General features: G+C 45.4%; 1 protein-coding gene across 7 annotated transcripts in view; it reads right to left on the bottom strand.

Annotated features, from left to right (window-relative positions):
* The window catches only part of LOC308672245 (membrane progestin receptor alpha-like), a 45,566-nt gene extending 26,184 nt beyond the window's left edge, over nt 1–19,382 (bottom strand). The window contains exons 1-2 of one of the 7 annotated variants that reach the window (XM_081334988.1): nt 19,019–19,382; nt 1,221–5,495 (exon numbers count right to left, since the gene is read on the bottom strand). In XM_081334988.1, the coding sequence (XP_081191114.1) occupies nt 4,419–5,477 (1,059 nt within the window). In that variant the 5' untranslated portion in view covers nt 5,478–5,495; nt 19,019–19,382 and the 3' untranslated portion in view covers nt 1,221–4,418. Of the gene's footprint in view, nt 1–1,220; nt 6,330–13,575; nt 17,018–17,269; nt 17,460–18,613; nt 18,980–19,018 lie in introns of those variants that run through there. The other 6 variants (XM_081334986.1, XM_081334987.1, XM_081334984.1 and 3 more) reach the window with 6 other exon arrangements.
* Nucleotides 19,383–21,561: the final 2,179 nt, after the last annotated feature.

The raw sequence follows: 21,561 nt of genomic DNA, 5'->3' as shown, positions 1-21,561 counted from the left end.
TTATCTCCAGAACAGAAAGTTTTTTCCCCCTAAACACTGTTATGTTACCTATATTTTGCCTGTCTTCATACACAATCCCCAGAATTCTGTAGTTAACAAACGTGTCCCAATTTCTTTTGGTAAATTGTGTGTTGTTGCATTTTTATGTTAGGTTTTTTTTGTTTTTTGTTTTGGTTCTCTATGTTGCTTTACTACAACTCCCATTATCACAAACTAGCTTGTTGTGACTCAGGTTTAGCCTAGTAAGAGTTCAAAGACCACCAATTGCAAGGGGTTAGGGTTGAAACTGCAGGGTCTAGCTCAGTGATGGTGAACCTTTTAGAGGCCGAGTGCAACCCAAAACCCACTTATGTATCATCGGGTGCCAGGTGGGCATGGCCCATTGGGTGGGTGTGGCTACAGTGGTAACGGCAGACTGGGTGGGCTAAAAAGTTCAATCGATTCCAACTTTGCGAGATCTTTTTTTTTCCCCGCAAGTTGAAATTGATTGATTGAACCTTTTTTTTGCACACGGCAGCAGAGGCCTAAAGCAAAAAGATTTTATACAACCCAGCTGAAGGCCTAGAAATGGGGCAATGGCGCGCATGCCCACAGAGAGGGCTCTGCGTGCCACCTGTGGCACGCGTGCCATAGGTTCGCCACCACGGGTCTAGCTGCTCAGACAGACGGCTCTTGTTCATGATATACAACACCTTCTTTGCTATTACCACCCTCTCTTTTTCTCTACCACATTCTTAATTCAGCTGAAGTTGGAGCAAAATAACTAGAAGGAAGACGCTGAAATGCAACCCCGTCTCCTAAGCTCCCATGTTCACTGTTCACATCCTCTCTAGGAGATGACAAATGCCAGTGCTTAGATCTTTCCTTTCCCTTTCTCCTTTCCTCTCTCTTTCTCTTCCTTTCTCTTTCCCTTTCCCTCTCCTCTCATTTCCTATCCTTTTGGTCTCTTTCAACTCCATCCCTCCCCTCTCCTCTCCCCTGTGGCAAGAACTAATCTTTTTATGTAGCCAAAATGTTTCACTCCCTCATTAAAACAGCCCAGCAAAGACTGGGGGGAAAAATCCGATTCCCCAGAATGCTGTCTGTAGCAGAATGGGACATGGACTTGCAAGTATGCACAGGAGCCCTCCTCACTGCAAGATTTGGCTCCAAAACCCCCTCCCCTCCCCACTGATGAAGGTGGTGTGAAGGATAAAAGAGGCAGAGAAGTTTAGAATATCTGGCTTATAAAATGTTCTCTTTTTTTAATAGAAACAAGTGGAGGCGTCAAGGCCCACTAACATGTACAAAATGCAGGAGAGACCAGAAAACATAAATCAACAGACACATGTATCCAGACTTCCTGTCTACAAAAAAATCTGCAGGGTGACTGAAAACCATCTTTCGGCATCCAGGACAATCGGTAAAAAGATTTCGGCCCAAATGTATAGATCCATAAACATCATCCAGTCCAAAATGTTTTGAGCTAGGCAGCTTTACAATTCTGATAGGGAGGGGAGATTGAGCTGAAGGGTCAAGAGAAGACTTATAGCCTGGGAAAAACTGAAGGGACAGCAAAAGCTTCTGGGCTCCCCCTCCTCCCTGCCATGGGCTCATCCCATTTTCCAACTGATTTTTCCCCAAAGCCTGAATTCATAAGGAGATTGAAACTCACGCGCTTTTCCGTGATCGTGTCACCAGATCTTTGGACTCTGGGAAGAGAAGGCAGCACGAAGCCCCTTATTGCTGAATGTCGAGCGCGCCAAGCTAAACCAATTTTTCAACTGGCTTAATGTATCTCCAACAGAGGTGGCTCATTTTTTGGAAGACAGATAAACCTAAAATGCGGGGGAAGGGGTGGAATCTCATAGGTGGATCAGGCATTTGACAGATGGGTATGACCCAGATAGCTGATTCTTCTCTTTAGGATTTGTAAAAATGAGTTTTTACCTTAAACTTACTTTTAGTCATAGATTATGGGGTTGGGGAGATAAACCCCCCCCCCCCCACACACACACATTCTGGCAATCTGCACTCTCAGTTTTGGACACAAAGCAGGCAAGAAACAAAGCAATGACCACTTCTAAATATCGAACCATATTAGCCTTTTGCAAAGGTCAAACCACATCAAATTATTCCTGTTAGAAAACCCGTGGAGCCTGATGTTGCAAAAGTTGTCAGCACCATGTCTCAGCCTGCACACGTCACTTGGCTAGTATTCCCACATGTTGGACTTCAGCATCAATCATTCCCACGAGTTTGGGGAAGGCTAATATAACTAATTGGCATTTGGATCGCAACCAACCAGAAACAAGGTAAAAGCGAGTTGGGACAAAGCTAAATCCCACTGCATTCAGGGGAAGGCAGCCATGCGCTCCCATGCTTATTTACACAGAAGTAGGCCCCAGAGAATTGAGCACGGCTGAGTCCCTATCAGTATGCGCAGGATTGCAGCTGAAATAAACAGACCATCCATAGTCCCCAAGTATTTCTCGACTGACTCTGTTTAGGGATTTTAATTTCGACTCTCCTGGGAAAAATAGGACATGTGCATCTAGTTCTGATATTCAGAACCAGTTCCTGGCCTTAGGATCCTAAACAGATGCCTCTGGCCCAAGGTCCCATTTATGGATCAGGAAACACTTATAACAATCAAATGGATTACTCAAAGCCCGAAGGCTGCCAGCTCTGATTCAGAAGGATGCAACCTCATTCCTCTTAAGCTGTGAACAGAGTGACACGCGTGTTAAGCTTATTTACTTACTTACCAGTAAGCATGCATTGGAATTTGGAATGGTCCAAAGGATGAGGAAGAACCTATCATCAGAAAGGCATGGTTTTCTTTGGCATATGATACCGTAACAGCCACAAACACAGCTGGGCTTTTAAAAGAAGGTTGAACATATACTCATAGAATAAAATAAAATAAAATGATGCCTAGTATACACAGAGTGCAATCTGGTTGAGAATCGTAGGGATCTCAAAGGTCTTCAAATGCAGGGGCTACAGCTTGTTGGTATCAAAAATGTTTGCCATGGGAGAAGGGCAGGTCTCAACCCTTGGCACTGCCATTTTAAAAGGGCAGATTATAGCTGACAATGAAGCCTAGATACAAATAGATCTTGAGGGTAGTAGATGAGCAGATAATTACATTTGATAGAAGGAACACAGAGATAATTGTGGGGGGAGGGGCTCCGGAGCACTGCTTTAATATCTGTTAGCTCAACCCATTATAGTTGCATGGGCTTCCTTCTGAAAACAGTAGCCATCAAAACCCATCTCTTCCCCCTTCTCAAACCTCACTTTGACTTGCAGAGGTGCAGCATTGACCCAGGTTCTCCTCTCCAAACAAGCTTACCACAGCACTAAAAATATCACGAGTAATATCACCCCACACACAAAGTTTTGGATAGACAGATGCTCTTCTGAAGGCACATCCACATGGCAGGTTTCCCAGGGCCTGGCTCATGGTAGGCAAGCGGAAGTACTAGATGCTTTCCCAAAACAAGGAAGGATGCTTTTGTCTGGATATTGCAGAAGGCAATCCGTGAAGGCACCACTGCTGCACGAGTGCCCTAAAGTAGGGCACAGAATTGTGGGGCTAGGACTGCATAGTGCAAAGGTGCTGGACAAAATCAGTGCAAGCCAGAGCAAGAGCTATTTTAATCAAAATATGGAGGCTAGGAAGTCCTCTCCTCCTGGGGAAGTGCTGGTTAAGTGGAATCTCTAATCCTGCTTCCTGAAGCTCTTCCACTACTTAAAAATGGAAGAGACCAAAAGGCATTTGGAAGTATTTAGGAGCTCTCTGTGTGGTTCATGGCCAATAGGGTGGCACCTGTTTTAATGGCAGCAGTGAAAGTAACCATTCTACCATCGTCTCTCAAGCGCTGCTGAAATGAAGGAAGTTTAGAGAACCCCAGGATGAATGTTGGGCTGTTCCATCTAGTTCTGATATTCAGAACCAGTTCCTGGCCTTAGGATCCTAAACAGATGCCTCTGGCCCAAGGTCCCATTTATGGATCAGGAAACACTTATAACAATCAAATGGATTACTCAAAGCCCGAAGGCCGCCAGCTCTGATTCAGAAGGATGCAAGACATAGCTTCTGAGAGTCATACCAACAACGTATTCTCCTTTGAATCAGAGCCAGCAGAGTTACAGTACTATCCCCCAGGAAATAAAACATGAATTTCTTTCCACCAAAGAGTTTGGTCACTTTCTTTCTGATGCAACCTCCAACTTATCATCTCAGTTGCCTGGACAGAGCAACCTGCAAGCAAGGTCTCCAGTGCAGGAGGAGAGGAAGACCCCAGCAAATAGCTACCTATCCTATTTAGCTCCCTAAACGACAGCAGGACTGACATTCCCAGTTGAAACGCAGCAAGTGTACCTAAAGAAGAAGCTATGGGTTAAGTCCCCAGCAGCCAGCATCCCCTTACTCAGTCCCGCTTCGGCCAGACTTTGTGTTTGACTTTGAAAGTCATGTAGAGGGCTGTGAGGCCACAGGAAGCCATCAGCACAAGGCACATGACGGAAAAAAAAGGAGCCAGGTCGCCATGCAGCTTAGAATAAATGGGCCTCCTAGTCCGGTAATCGAGAAGCACTGCCTCTAGCTGGATGAAGGTACAAAGTATGAGGAACATGTGGAAGATCTGGTGGCCTTGTCCAACAAAGTGACACTTCCCGGGAAACCACTTCTCGGGGTAGGGGTAGGCGAAAAAAAAGGCTGCAACCAGGAAGCACAAAATGTGGCACTTATGGTAGGTAGCAGCCAAGTCGCTTTGCCCAGAGATGGTGGAGGTATAGATACGATGGAGCACAGGGCTAATGTCTAAAGCATAGGCTACTGCAGAGGGCATTTCCTGGCAGAGCCTGCCCTGCAGGGGGGAGAGGTTTGGGCATCGGTATTTGGCATAGCAGGAACCAACACAAGACAACCAAGCCAGCCCCACCGCACCTGGAATGTAGAAACTGGAGATCCAAGCGTGCCATTCTGGCTCAATGGCGTAGTAATAATGCACCAAAGCGCTACTGTACTGGTAGGTGGCCACCCCTACGTAATCCAAGAAGAAGAACGTGTAGTGGCAGAACTCAGACTTGGCTTGCAAGAGATGAGCCAAGGTGCTGAAGGTGGAGTAGATGATGGAAGACACGGCCACGATGCAGAAGGGCTGGGCGTGCGGGTCACCCACAAAGTCGACCATCTGGGAGAGTTGCCAGAACCGCCCCAGCAGCATGAAAGCTGCCAGCAGATGCGTCCAGACATTGAGTGCTTCGTTGTGCTGCTGGAAGAGGGAGAGGAAGTAGAAGGTCCAGCTCCGGTGGAGGGGTCGGTAGCCGGCCTGGATGTAGGGCTTCCGGAAAAGCTGGGGCACGTCGGATGCTGCCACTGTGCAGGACGGAGCAGGCAAGGCCTCGGCCAGAATCCGAGGGATTTTGCACAAGTGCTGGAGGTTGATGAAGAGGTGGCTGAGTTTTTCGGATACAATCGTTGCCATGACAGGAAAGTGAGAGACCTTGGAGAGGGTGGGGGGGGGAGAAAAAAGAGAGATTCAGAGGGAGGAAAGCCGGCAGGATTGATCTTGATCAGCATTCTAGGACAACGGAAATCATGGACCGGCAGGCCATTGGGAGGAAGCAGATGTGTGCACCAACACCCACCCACCCCCAACACACAAACACAATTCAACAGGAACTTAGACTGCACCTGCCTGGTGCCTCTTCATCTGGAAATTAGGCTTGGCTGAACACAGCAGACTTGCTCTTAAGTAAACACACCTAGCACTACACTGCTTGGATACAACCAAAACAGTACTGCAAAAAAAAAAAAGGAAAAAAAAGATCAAAGTTCAAGACAGTAAAAGGGGACAATGCTAAATGGTGTGTGGTTTTCGGTTTTACCCCAAACAACCTGGAGCATTTGAAAGCAAGACTTGAAAAGTCAGAAATTCGAGCCTTAGTGGAGCAGCGGACAAGCAGAAAATGTCAGTAGATACAGGTAGTCCTTGATTTATAAGAGTTCATTTAGTGACCATTCCAATTTACAACGGTACTGGAAAAAGTGACATGCCCTTTTTTTTACAGTTATGACCGTTGCAGCATCCCCATGTTCATGTGACCCAAATTCAGATGCTTGGCAACTGGTTCATATTTATGATGGTCGCAGTGTCCCGGGGTTATGCAATCCCCTTTTGCGACCTTCTGACAAGCAAAGTCAATGGGGGAAACCAGATTCACTTAACAGCCAGGTTACTAACTTATCAACTGCTGGGATTTACTTAACGATCGTGCAAGAAAGGTCATAAAATGGGTCAAAATTCACTTAGCAAATGTCTCGCTTAGCAACAGAAATTTTGGGCTCAATTGTGGTCGTAAGTTGAGGATTACCTGTATAACCTAATTGTTCCCAAAGCATTATTACTTTGATTCAGATTTGACAAAACATTCCCATCCAGGCACCTGTCTCATCGATTTTCTTAAAAAAACAAATTACGTAACTCCAGATCAATCTAACCTAGGGGGAGACAACCTTGGCTCTTTTATGACTCGTGGACTTCAACTCCCAGAATTCCTGAGCCACCATGGCTCAGCATGGAAACCTCTCCATTTCTCCTCAGCATGGCTGGCTCAGGAATTCTGGGAGTTGAAGTCCACGAGTCATAAAAGAGCCAAGGTTGCCTACCCCTGATTCTAACCCATACACAGACCCACACACCTAAGTAAGGGATGATTAAATCAGGTCCTCAATTTACAAACCACAATTGAGCCCAAAATTTCTGTTGTTGAGCAAGACATTTGTTAAATGAGTTTTGCCCCATTTTACAACTTTTCTTGCCACACTTGTTAAGTGCACCACTGTGGTTGATAAGATAGTAACCCGGTCGTTAAGTGAATCTGGCTTCCCCATTGACTTGGCTTATCAGCAACGTTCATGAGTATCAACCAGTTATCAAGCACCTGATCACCTGATCATGGGGATGCTACAATGGTCTAACTGTGAAAAATGTCCATAAATGCCCTTTTTAGCGCCGTTCTGAACAAACACTATGTGATCCGTTGTAAGTCAAGGACTACCTGTGCAAAATTATTTACAAGCTTCCTGGATCACAAATGATAAAATACTGCGTAGGATACTGTACAGCACTTCGGAGGAATGAAGATAAATATTTGGATTGCCTAAAAAGGTACAGGAATGAAATCAGGAGCACACATGAAAAAAAACGAAGTGCTCCTAACTTTATGGAGATGGACAAAATTACCGGAGAAATGACAGGGGCTCAGCTCAGGGGCTGCCTTGGTGTAGCCACAGGAGAGAGACAGGGAAGCGATTATCCTTCCTAAAAGACTGCCTGCTGCAGCACATCTGCACCACCTAACAGCTGGGTTTTTCCCTCCCCTCCCCCCTCTAGGCTTGTTTTTCTCTCCTAGCCAGAAGACAAATGTGCAGGGCTGGCTGCGTAAGGGAGGCATCAGCTACAATGCACGTGATTAGTCTTTCACCAGGCAGCAGTGAGACCAGATAAGCTTTTCAGCATCCGGAGCGCGTTGCTGGGTGCCATTTGACAGGCAGAGAATGCAATGTGCCCAGTCTGGGCCACTCAGGAGCAGCATGGCTGGCTAGAAGAATTAGCTCTAGGCTCTTTTCTTTAACTGCTGTTCAGGCAGCCTGCCCAAACCTCCAGTAGATAGAGATTCTCCAGTTTGAACATGATCACCAGACATCATATTTATTCTGGCAGCTTTTTCCTCTTGCACAGCAAAAGAAGTCGTACACAGCATATTGGTTACTTCCTCAAAACTCTTCTTCAGTCAGGTCCCACTTTCTGAACGGAAAGGAGCTATGTCAGGAAAAACTGACGGAGATTTACTCCATGAACAAAATGGGTGACTGTGATGGCATCAGGCAAGTCGGCGATGCTTCTCCCCAATCAAACGTCCTCCAGATGTGCTGGACCCCAACTCCTGCCACGTTAACTATATAGGTGATGGACTTGGCAGTCGGACACATCTGGAAGCACTGGGGGAGGAAAGGCTGGCTGGGCTGACCATATGAAGATCTTGTAAGGAAAGGATAAAAGTAGAGAGGCTGGGTTCACACAGTTTTGTTTGACCTCACTCAGGGTTCTCAAGAGCAGAGGTCCCCAACCTTTTGGGCACCAGGGACCGGTTCTGTGGAGAGAGGTTTTTTCGCAGACTGGGGAGTGCATAGTTTTGTGTGCTGCCTGCACCCCATGGATGGGGCTTTGCTTGTTTGTGCGGATCGGTCGCTGGCATGCCGTGGCCCGGTACCGGTCCAGGGACCGGGGGTTGGGGACCCCTGCTCAAGAGGATCACTTTAGAGTTGAAGCAGAGATACAGGAGTAAAGCTCTTCACAACTGTAATGGCAGCTTCCACATAATGGGAGGTGAGCAGGAATGATCCAATGTCACCATCTCCATCTTTTTTCATTCTCTTCCTCCAGATGCCCTTGATTTTATCTGTTTTATCTGTCAATAAACTAATGGTAATAATACTCATCTGTTCTAAGAACATCAACTTCATCTCCCTTAAGAAAGCATTCCCACCCTCAACCGTCCATAGTTTTGGAGAGGATGATCAAGAGACTTCCCCAGATTATGGTGCTGCCTTCATTAATAATATTCTTGCTAACTACACTTTGGATGGCCAGAAGAGAGGAATGCTTTATTTTGAAGTATCTAGGAGAATCTGCCATATAAGGTGCATAGTAACTGGCATAAAAGGTCCTAAGATTTTCATCTTGATTTATTCCCGTGGAATATGGCTCATTTGTTTTATTAGGTGTGTAGAAAGTACCGTATTAACTTTCTATTTGTTCTATGCAAGCATATCTGTAAGAGGCAAGCAAAGAAAGTCAAGATGACAATCATGACCTTGTCGCTTTTTAATGCCCATTGTGCACAGGGGTAGGGCTTAGATTGCAAGGTGTAAAGAGGGTGGAATATCACCAAGATACAGATATGCAGGAACAGTTTCCTGGCAAAAAGGCCTGAAGCATTTTAAGTCCAGAATGAAATAACATTTTGAAGAAGCTCAGGCAGAGGTCTCCCTAATTCATTGAAGTAAAAGCTCCAGCATAATCAGACTTATAAAGTTCTGTTATTACAGCCAATCTCAATAAAAGTAGTTTTGCTCCTCCTGGGGGGTTGATTTTCTGCTCTGGTCTATTAGCGTAGGGACAGAAGGACACCATCTATAGTTTTTTTTTTAATTTCTTTCTCGCAGATGCCATTGTTTGTAACTGCTTTCCTTCTATAAATAAACTAATAAGAGTAATACTGTACAAATTAGGAAAATGAGCTAGGAACAAGGTAAAGTGAGCTAGTGAAGACCGTGCAGAAAAACAATTAAGTTGATCAAAAGGAGTAGGAAGGATTTGTTTGTTTACATTTTTAAGAACTCATGTGTGAGTTACAGCTTAATGGCAAACAGGTGCCCACAAATGCCTTGACAATTAGGCAAAGGCGGTCTGATATCCAGTACGACATGCATATTTGATTGGGTGGTCTTGTAGCTAACATGGGTTTTCCCTAACGTTATCAGGCTACAAACAGTGTGTAATGTTTTGAAAGGGAGGTTCTAAGAGCTGGGTAAGTATGATAAGGAGGGTGAAAGCCCATGAAGGGGGGAGGGGGGCACCTGGGATAGGGATCTCTCCACCTAACTTGTTGTTGTTGTTGTTGTTAGTTGCGAAGTCGTGTCCGACCCACTGCGACCCTATGGACAACGTTCCTCCAGGCCTTCCTGTCCTCTACCATCTTCTGGAGTCCATTTAAGCTCACGCCTACTGCTTCAGTGACTCCATCCAGCCACCTCATTCTCTGTCGTCCCCTTCTTCTATTGCCCTCAACCTTTCCCAGCATGAGGCTCTTCTCCAGTGACTCCTTCCTTCTCATTAGGTGGCCAAAGTATTTGAGTTTTAGCTTCAGGATCTGGCCTTCTAAAGAGCAGTCAGGGTTGATCTCCTCTAGGACTGACCGGTTTGATCGCCTTGCAGTCCAAGGGACTCGCAGGAGTCTTCTCCAGCACCACAGTTCAAAGGCCTCAATTCTTACACACTAGCAAAATAACTTACACACTAGCAAAAACCCAAACAGCTGCAGAGTCACAACAGAGAGCTTTGGAAGCAAGTTGTGCATTTCTGGATTCCAAGACCTGAAGATTAGTCCCAGGCTTGGTGAAACACAGAAGCCAGCCATGCTGACTGTCTTCACATAGCACACTCAACCTAGGTACAAGTAGTCTTTCACTGATGACAACTGAGTCCAAACTTTCTGTTGCTAAGCAAGACAGTTGTTAAATGAATATTGCCCCGTTTTACAATCTTTCTTGCCATAGTTAAGTGAATCACTGCAGTTTTAAGTTAGTAACGTAGTTGTTAAGTGAACCAGGCTTCCCATGGACTTTGCTTGTTGTTAGAAGGTCGCAAAAGGGGATCACATGACCTGCAACCAGTTGCCAAACATCCACATTTTGATCAAGTGACTATGGGATGCTGCAACGGCCGAAAGAGTGAAAAATGGTCACAAGTCACTTTTGTCAATGCCTTTGTCACTTCAAATGGTTACTAAAGAACGGTTTAAGTCAAAGGCTGCCTATACTTAAGAAACTGTTTTTCAGTTTTACACACAGCATGGAATCTCCAACCAAACAGGCTGGATTCATGGAACACTGCAAATCAATTAAAAAGAAGCCATGATTAAAACTAACCAAGTTTAACATGCTGTGTGAATGCAGGCCAGGTCAAGAGGGTACATGAGCAGAATAACAGAATAGGAAGAGACCTTGGAGGTCTTCTAGCCCAACCCCCTGCTCAAGCAGGAAACCCTACAACATTTCTGACAAATGGTTGTCCAAACTCTTCTTAAAAACCTCCAGTGTTGGAGCGTCCACAATTTCTGGAGGCAAGTCGTTCCACTGATTAATTTTTCTCACTGTCAGGAAATTTCTCAGTTCCGGGTTGCTTCTCTCTTTGATTAGTTTCCATCCATTCCTTCTTGCCCTGCCTTCAGGTGCTTTGGAGAATAGCTTGACTCCCTCTTCTTTGGGGCAGCCCCTGAGATATTGGAAGACTGCTATCATGTCCCCCCTCGTCCTTCTCTTCATTAAACTAGACATAGCCAATTCCAGCAACCGTTCCTTATATGTTTTAGCCTCCAGCCCACTAATCATTTTCCTTGCTGTTCTCTGCACTCTTTTCCAGAGTATCAACATCTTTTTTACATCGTGGTGATCAAAACTGGATGCAGTATTCCAGGTGTGGCCTTACCAAGTGATTATAATGTGGTATTAACACTTTATGTGATCTTGATTCTATCCCTCTCTTCATCACTGGACGGCCAATCGTCACTGAACAATTTTTCAAGATAATTCAAAAAGTGGCAAGCAAAAGACCTATAAAACCTCTTGTTTTATAAAGTGAAGGAAAACCCAACCACAAAATTCATCTGGATGGGCCCAGTTGTATGAATTCCTCTTGTTAAGCGCCAGGAAAATCAAGAGGTCCAGGCAGTTCGAATGGGTGATAAAGATTTATTCCAAGCTTAAGCTCTCTACAAGAATCTGAATTACTAACTGTCCAAGCAAATTGGCGATAAATAAAAGTCACAGGAATTCAAGGTGGGTTGGAACGAGATCTCCTGTGGGTGTGAAGAGACTCAAGACTGATGACGTGTTTGACCCCTCCCTTGGGCTCAGACTGGTCATCTCCTACCTACACCTCTTCTCTAGCCTCCTTCTCAAATCCAGTAGAGTGGAGTGGAGTGGTACTTAGAAAATAGGAAGGGAAAGAATGGTCAATGGCTAACAAAAAGCTCTGAATGCCTGTCATTCATTTTAAAGTGGGTTTTTTTCCCCTTTTTTGTTCTCAAATACTACTCAATAAGGGTTATGTCAGGGGTGTCAAACTCAATTTCATTGGCCGCATCAGCATTGCGGTTGCCCTCAGGGGGCCGGGTGGGTATGGCCAGGGTGGGCGTGGCCTACTGGGTGGGCGTGGCTACAGTGCATATGGCCTACTGAGTGGGCGTGGCCAGCTCTACATCGTTTGCATCAAGGGTGCCTATGGGGGCCTGGGCAGGAGTGGGACAGATCTGAGGGTCTCTGGCAGAAGGAGGGTCTCTGGGCCAGGGCCAAAGTCATGTGGGCTGTTCCCTCACTGTTTCCAGGATGGCTTTGCGGGCCACATGAAACCACTTCGCGGGCCGGATCTGGCCCCTGGGCCTTGTGTTTGACATGTCTGGGTTATGTAAATAGAAATTACACTCAGATTTTATCTCAAAGTGATGGTGCTCAAACCTGATCGCCTTCAGTATAGAATCCACACAGCAAAAGAGTGTTGGATAGAAGTCTATGAGCATACCTGGAATGTCACTCATGAAAAGGTCCTGGAAATATTTTGCATGTTCTCTACTACACAAAAGGTAGTGAGGTCTACTGATTCAGTTTGCAGGTGCTTATTCATATGGCAGGTGAGAATGGAACCTCCATAATCAGAAATAGGATATTTGCACCTTCACACCTGAGTGGATGTGGTTGAACAATCGTGAAATATCCTTTTGGTTTCTATTTGTCCAATCCACACCAGCAAACTTTCTGATGATTTAATAACCAACACCCGGGACAGGATATTTTAAGTGTTTTGAATGTAAAACTAGCTACATGAAAGATCTCCAAAGGAAGTCTTATCGTATTTTTGACAAAAAATAAAATATTTTGCAGATGAAATAATTAAAAAACCCTGGCTTTGATTTTCCTTCAAACAATGCCCCACTCAGCCTTAGTCTTCCTGGAAATGTCGCCCCTGCCTTACAGTTTCAAAGGCAGCTTTTCATCTCCTGCCAGAGATGGCTAATTCTGTGCTCAGGCCAATTCTTCGACTGGCTGAGATCGCTTCATGAAATAACAGAGCGCGTCTTGCAACACTTAAAGGGAAAAACACCCCCAGAGTCTACTCTGAATCCAGCAGGTGCAGCTGAAGGAAATTCACTGTGATTTGGTGAGGCCAGATTAAAATTCACGACCAGGATTGGGATCTTTTGTGGACTAGGGCTGTGCTTTATTTTATTTCGTTTGGTTTTATTGATATTTTATATTTTATTTATATATTTATTTATTTATTTATCAAGTGATTTGGGGATATGTGTGTGTAATACTTTTATTTCATTTCTTTTTTTAAAAATCTGGTTTCCTGGGGGACCCATTGGCTGGATCTGGTGTTACAATGAGATTATTTGAGAGTCAGGAACTGGGTGGGTTTTCTGGGTGGGTTTAAACAGGTCCTAACAAGCCCGTTTTGTTTTGGTTTTGTTCTCAGCAAGAAAACCTATGCAGTGAAAATCTGTGAACGTGCAGCTGAATATTTTCTGCAGAGTTAATGGTGCCTTCTGGTTGTTATAAAAACCAGCTAACCAAGTCCAGTCAATTTTCTGGTTTTGCCCCACAGAGCCCTGGGGTGGAGGTGAAACCTTTTTTTTTTTTAAACGAAGAAAGCGGTCCTGTTCTTTGCTTCACACACTCAGAAAAAGACATGGAATGTAGTTTGCATAATGCCTCGCTCAGATTCTTCAGAAACTCACCTTCCTTCCTTCTTTCCTGTACACTGGAAAAAACTGGTCAAAGCCGATCAGCATCAGTTACGTCCATGCAGGTCAGACTTTAACCAGGTTGAGAGCGACTCAGCAGATACAATTGCACTTCATGCTAGAACTTCATTAGCGCTACCTCCTGTTTTGCCTTCTTGTCTGATCGGACCCGGTTAGCCTGGTTTTCGTAACAATTGGAGGGCACTATTAATAGTGCAACAAATCATCGGCTTCTTGCAGCTTTGTGGGGCCCAAGCAAACCAAGCACCATTGACCGCTTTATGATCCCATTTTCGCACAAAAGTAGAACATCAGGTGGGCAGGCACCTGCTTACGCACGTCCTGTGAACACAACCAGGGTTGACTCAAGAGAGCTGTGGTCCTCATGCATCCAGAGGGTGCCCAGGCAACCAGTGGGGCCTGGTCTCTCCCATCATCTGCTATTTGTTCCTTTCTGCTTGGGATCTTTCTTTATCTGATTTCAATGACTTTGGATGGCATACATCAGAAAACATAAAAACAAGTTAGCAAATAAATATACTTGGCGCCAAGTAAAACTGTTACTATGGATGGTCATACAGCCAGGACACAGGGCCCCAGGCCTGGGCACACAAAGAAGGTTCCATGATGTTGCAAAAGGTCAGCAGGCTAGGGGTCATGCTGATATCTGAAGGGAGAATGTTCCTCAAGGGCAGAACTATGGCAGAGAACTATGGCATCTCTCTTAGTTCCAACCAGCCAACATTCCTTGGCTGTTGGGACCTCCAGCAAGCCCAACCTGTCTGAACAAACTGGATAGGTAGAAATGACAAGATGGCTCTTCAGGTAATCCAACCCCAAGCCACAAAGGGCTCTAATGGTGACAACCTCTTTGTATAAAACCGGGGCCGCAATATCTTTTAGACATGAAAACCCAGAACACAGCAGGGTTGCCTGCTTGCCTGCCTACATTTGTTCAATTAGCAACCTGCTAACAAAACAGCTGTGACAAAAGAAACTAGCTAGAAGAGGTTTGGGGAAAAAAAAGGAGTTGACTCATAATGTCTCATTCATCTATTCTAAACAATGCTGCAAGGAGCTAAAAGATTGACACAATATAGCCAGAAATGTTTGCAGAAGCCTTAATTCGTTCCCATGATCCTAAACGCATTGATTTATTTATTTTAATTTGAACACAGCCTGAGTCTCAAAGACCTTGGGCACTTCCCAAGAAAAAATAACACTACGAGAAAAGAACCAGCGAATATCTTGAAAGCTTATTACTGTAGGTCTGAATTGAAATAATCAGGTAAAATAGTCAAAGCCAGGTTGGCTTAGACCTGCAAGCCCTATGAGGTAGGTGGTGGATGGCAGCTGCTTTGAGGTCAAATCTTACATGTTCTAGACAGAATATTCAAAGACCAAGGATACCCAAGGTTCTGGTAAAGCTCGTCTGGAAAACACCAACCTTGTTATGTAGACCAGTGGTTGTTAATTAACAGCGTGCATCTCACTGAAAGACTCTGAAATAGTATAGGTGAGCCACCAGGTAAAGAACTGAAATCAACTCTTGAAAGCTGCTGTAAAGGATAATATAATAATGGGGTGCTTAAACATGCATGCATGTTTGGAGGAAAATGAACATCTATCTATCTATCTATCTATCTATCTATCTATCTATCTATCTATCTATCATCTATCTATCAACTATCTATCTATCTATCTATCTATCATCATCTATCTATCTATCTATCATCTATCTATCTATCATCTATCTATCTATCATCTATCTATCTATCTATCTATCTATCTATCTATCTATCTATCTATCTATCTATCTATCTATCTATCTATCTTGTATCCCAGCAAAAGCGACTGTAGACAGCTTGCAAACAATGAATAGAATGCAGCATAAAACATTAAAACATTAACTAAAGACCTTCCATTTAAAAAGTCAGTTAAAATAAAGCTAAGCAGGATGGAGAGGGAGGGAGCAAGGTGCACACACAGAGAGCAGCCACGTCCATCTCTGCCACACACTAGTTGGCACAGCCATGTCTCCAAGGCCTTTCAGAAGGCCAAAAGGATGGGAGTGGATCTGACTGGGGCGGGGGGGGGGCAGATGTTCCAGAGAGCAGGAGCCATGGCAGAAAAGGTTATTCTGGACCCCATCAGCTGAAGTTCCTTGGCTGAGCGGGTCTGTAGAAACATGCCTTCTACCTGCATAGGTGGGGCTGGCTAATTTATTTATTTATTTATTTATTTATTTATTTATTTATTTATTTATTTATTTATTTATTTATTTATTTATGGGACTTATATGCCGCCCTATCTCCCAAAAGACTCAGGGCAGCTCGCAACAATAATCCCATGGAGGAACCGGTTTTTCAGATTTCTGCCAAAGTCCAGGTTCTTTGATCAGTGACAGGTGGAAGGCAAGATGAAAGGAGTTGAGAATCAGCAGCACAACCTGTACTAATTTTCCCCCGAAGGTGGGAAAATACCACATTAAATGCAATCATTTTCTTCACCCTCGCACTTGGTTTGAAAGCCTGCCACATTCTGTTCTACACATGGAGAACTCAGCACATAAAGAAAACACACTCCATTCTGTCCTACACCTGGAGAAGTAGCATATTAAGAAGAATATTTCAGTGCTTTGAAAAGTGCAGAGGTTTTTCTAAGATTTTTTTTTAAAAAATTCCATTATGTTAGGTTATATTCTACCCACAAAAGGTCATTCTGTATCACTAAGAATCAGATCAGTTGGGAGACCAATCTTGAGTTTCCTTCCTGAAATTCTTTTGGATTCTCTAATATTTTCTCATCAATGCAGGATAATAATTGGGTTCTGCTCTCGCCTTAGGTGTGAAATCTGCCCGGGGGACTTTGGGTGAGTCATTCTCAGCCCAACCCACCTCACTGGGTTGTTGTTATTGTTGTGGAAAATGGGAAGAGGAAGGACGATTAGGTATGCTCGCTGTTTTGGGTTATTTGTAAAAATAATAATAATAAAGGACTGAAAAATCAAAAATAAATAATAAAATAATATTAAAGCATAATTTTCTTTTGGTTTCTTGCATGACGTACTTTCCCAACGAGGGTCCTTCCCAGATGAGTTGAATTTTGACTCCCATTACTGCCACTCTCAAATTTTGTTTTTGTCTTGGCCAATTTAATGTCTTCCTCTCGTCTTCATCCACCCCTCTCCTAAAGCTCCACTGGGAATTTGGAAAGCTGCAGTCTTAGCTTATCTGCAGAGGTGGTTTAGGTAGAAGATAGATTTAAATCCCAGAAACCGTGGAAAAGTCCCTTTTATAAAAGAAGAACCACTGGCGCAACAATGGCGCGATCCCTTTAACTAAATAAAAGGCAGGCATGCCCAAAACCAAAGTCAGCACATTTGCCCAGTCTCATGCTATATACCAGGGGTAGGCAACCTCGGCTCTTTTATGACTCATGGACTTCAACTCCCAGAATTCCTGAGCCAGCCAAACTGAAGACAAGCTGGCTCAGGAATTCTGGAAGTTGAAGTCCATGAGTCATAAAAGAGCCGAGGTTGCCTACCCCTGCTATATACCATGACATTGAAACAGCTTTCTGGTTTTTGAATAATAATCCTCTATGTCACTTTTAGTATTAGAGAGAAAAAGAGTATTATTATTGTTATTATGACTGATCACCCAGTCAGTCAGATATTTAGACTTACCCTTCCCAAGCACCCGGCAAATGCTGTTCTTTGAAGGTGTTCAAGGTATATTATTATTTATTAGTAGTAGTAATATTAGCAGAAGGTGAAGGAGAAGCATCAGCTACAGCTTTCTTGTTCTCTTTTCATAATCTCAACCGCCACCCAAGTTCATATAGCAACAGGCAGATTTAAGTGCCACTCGATTAAGAAAAACATCACCACTAAGACAGTAGCACCTTTTTCAAAACAGCCAGACTAGCTCTGAAGAACACCACCCAGTTACATAACTCTACATGGTGGAAAGGAGGAGGGTGTGTGTGTGCTTGGATTTTCCTTAGAAGCAATTCAAGAATTTGTGCGCAAACTTAAAAGAACCTTCCTCTTCCCCACTGATTTTAATATACATGCTTTGGGATTCAGGCTGCATTAAAAAGCCACTGAAATTTTCCTAGCTGCAGTTTGTTTTTCTTAGGTCTCTCCAGCTTAACTAGCTTTCTCCAAACCTTCCCAGTATGTGTTGGATTACAGCTCCCAGAATGTCCAGCCGATAAAGGGTGGAATAGTTGTCAACCCACACTTTCCCCCACATCAAAAGGTTACCGAGTGAGGAAGGCAAGAAAAGGATCATTTTTCTTCCCACATTTCCCACAGTTGAGAAGCCCAGACTGCTTCCAGAGACTTCAAAAGCTATTGAGGCGGGCAAGTAAGCGAAGCCCTAAATCACACAACGGCTTAGATAATGTGTGAAGTAGGCTGATGGCTTTAAGCAGTGGTGGTTTTCAGCCAGTTAGTACCAGTTCGGTAAAACCGGTAGCTAATTTTTTGTTACCCAGGCCCAGAATGGACTTCCGGAAGCGGCATCCCCACAGAGAACCAGTTGTTCACATATTTGAATCCCACCACTGGTCTTAAGTCACAGAAAGCCAGGCAGAGCAACCTTCTCCACAAGATGTTCTCAGAATCCAAAGACACCCCAGGCTGGGAGTAACCAAACAGCACCCATCCAGCACCAACTTGTACGGGTCTGAGCAAATCCTCCTCTCTTGGAGAAAAGGTGAAGTTATCAAGAAAGACGCTTAGCTGCCCTCCAGGAATGCTGGACTATAGCTGCCACCAGGGCCCAGGTGGCCCGGAGGGCAAGAGACCTTAAAGTCCAGCACCGTTGGGAGGGCATGAATTTTGACAAGCTTGCAACAGACGGGCGAAAGTTCCAACGCCCCCCAAAGTGGCAAGTAGACAATCTTTCCTATCCAGGGTTATTCCCAAGTAAGTCCTGCTAAGCCCAGCGCCGTACATTTCCCCACTGGACACGAGCTGCAAAGGAAGGGGAAACTGTCCTTTTTTTTTTCTTTTTTTACCTACCTCCTTCGAGAGAAGCTGACCCCTTGGCTTCTCCTGAGGCGCAATTCTAAGCAGAAGTTACTCTCGCCTTGGAGTCCAAAGCAGAAACACCCCACCCCCGCGACACACCCGTCCTCGCCTGGGTTCCCCCCACCCGCTCAACTCCAAGCGGCTTTGCCTTTTTCCGCGCGGACCCGCCCGGCTGGAACCATTCAGAGTTTAGGAAACCACGAGGACGCGCGAAGACCCGAGTGCAAACGCGCGTTTAGGCTCCCGGGCAGGCTCGGAAGATGGGCTTTGCCCAGCGACTCTCTCGCCTCTTCCCCGAAGACAGGGAGGCTTGCAGCGTCCCAGTTTTCCCCTCCTCCAGATGCGCCCCCTCCCCGTTTCCCCCCCCCCCGTCCCCCCTCTCCTCTTTTTACCGACCTCCTCTTGCTCCTTCCCGAGGATGCTGGTCGGAAAGCCCCAAAAAGGCTGCGAAAAGCACAGCAGCAGGGCGGGAGAAGGGCCCCGGTCTCGCAGGGCAAGGCCGCCTCTCTGCGGCAAGAGAGCCGCCTCTCCCCGGGAGACCCGCCTCGCCTGTTTTTGCCTTTTTCCCACGCAGCTGCGCGGGCACGAACCAAACAGAAGCGCCGCCGCCGCCGACTCCGACCGGCCCCGCGCTGCGCCCCCTAGAGGTTGCAGGCCGATGGTTCCCTCCCTCCCCCCCCCCCACTTGCCGGGGGAGGAAGCCGTAGGGAAGAGGCGGCGAGAACGCACCGCCAGCCGCCCCGACCCATGTTCCAGTGCGCGCTGCTTGGCTTATGCCTCCTGGTAAGGGACGCGTGGCTCAGTGGGTTAGGACGCTGAGCTTGTTGATCAGAAGGTCGGCAGTTTGGCGGGCCGCGTAACAGAGTGAGCGCCTGTTACTCGTCCCAGCTTCTGCCAACCTAGCAGTTCGAAAGCACGTAAAAATGCAAGTAGGAAAATAGGGACCACTCCGGTGGGAAGGTAACAGCCTTCCGTGTGCCTTTGGTGTCTAGTCATGCCGGCCACATGACCACGGAGACGTCCTCGGACAAGCGCTGGCTCTTCGGCTTTGAAACGGAGATGAGATGAGCACCGGCCCCTAGAGTCGGAAACGACTAGCACACATGTGCGGGGGAACCTTTACCTTTACCTTTAAGGGGAGCGACGCTAAAGCTGGCCAGCATTTCCCTCTGGGTGCAAATCGTGAACGAGAGAAATCGGGGAACCGGGTCCTTCGTCTATCCACCTGGAATTTCTCTTGGGGTGCAAAAGGTAGAAGGAAGGCCAGTGTTTGTAGTTTGAGATGATGAGAAACTTAGGGACTGCTTGTGTCTGCCCAGATCTTGACAAGAAGGCATACCTGCTTAAGTGAGACAACAGCTGAACCATCAAGTAGGCATCTGCGTGGGGCCTAGGAAGTTGTGGAGCAATCCGTATGGGTAGCGTATGGTTCCTTTGTTATGTGAAGCCACACGATTTGTTTGAAATAAATAATGAACTAACCATTAATTTTGAATGCTGCTTCCAGTTTATTTCAAGTCCAATCAAATCCAACTTCAGTCATTCCCAGCCTGACTCTTACCAGAAGTATTGGCTGATTAGGAGCATTCTGTGTTGTAAGCCAACATACCTGGAGGTAAGCCAGGCTAGGGAACACTGTTCCAAAACATGGCTGGAGATGAGCTGTGCTGATAAAAGCCACTGTGATATCACCAAGTTTCTGTGGATGGTTTGATAAGTGAATGATCTAAGAGACACATGGTCAGAATCCACATCTAAGTTCCTGTCCCTATCAGCATTATTCCAGAAGCTGGCCCCACATGAACCCGGGGTGAAGTAGTGGACTTTGACCATATATACCGTAGACAGGACAGGAATAGCAGCAAAAGTTTCGATGGCAGAATTGGGAGTGCCATGTATCTTTGTCTCCTAAAGTGGCCTGCTGGACTCATCATTGTAGATTCCTGATTCAGCTACTAAGATCCAGTTTCTAGGCCAGTCAGCTTATGTCTAACAGAAAAAAGTATGTTTTACACACAAACTCTCTCTCTCACACTCACACAGACTAGGAGTCAGTATAGGATGTGGAGTCTTTCTTCTTCACTTCCTCTTTTACCATTTCAGATGTCAAGGCTCATGAGTAGTGAGTGGTGTTATATGGGGAAAAACAAACTGCCCATATTACTGAATTCTGGACCAGCTGAAACTTCAAAATGTTCTTCACAACAATCTCATGCAGAATGCAATATAGTAATCCAAATAGGAGGGAACTAAAGCATCAATCGCTATGAGCAAAGTCTTTCAGTCCAGGAGTTGATGTAGTTGTGCAACCTGTGCTAATATCCACCTAGACATGACTACTACCTGCTCTTCAAGGAATCGTGATCCAGAAGGACCACCAAATTATGCACTAGCTCCCACTGGGGAAGCAAACACCTAGACAAAGTTAAACGTTTTAAAATCTCTGGAACTGGATGGGTCTTAAAACCCACAGTCAATCATGCTAGGACTGAATATGCAAACTATCACAGCTCCCTGGGGAACTTTTGACAGCAACATCTATCAAATGAAGAGATGTTCCACTGGATCTCATTAGGATGTTACTAACACTGACTGGAAGTGGGCCCAGAGAAAGGAGAGCCATGTAACACTGTGCCTTTTACTTCCCAAAGCCAGCCCAGAGGGATATCAAGACTGATGACCCTAAAAGCTACTGAGAGATCAAAGCAAGATGAATGCGCTACTCCCAAGATGGGCTGACCAAAGGTCTTTAATTAGTACAATCATTGCCATCTCAGTCTATGGTCAGACCCAAATCCTGACTGGAAGGGGTCTAATCTCCTTCTTCAGGGCCCACCTGGAGCTGCAGGCTTACCACCTTTTCAACAGAAAGGTGGAGACTGGACAACAGTTGTCTAGATCCATTGGGTTCAGTAATGATTTCTTCAGCAGAAGAAAGA

The sequence above is a fragment of the Vipera berus genome (assembly GCF_964194415.1).
Source record: "Vipera berus genome assembly, chromosome: 9".
Taxonomy (NCBI): Eukaryota; Metazoa; Chordata; class Lepidosauria; order Squamata; family Viperidae; genus Vipera; species Vipera berus.
This window is presented reverse-complemented; position numbering and strand designations above follow the sequence as displayed.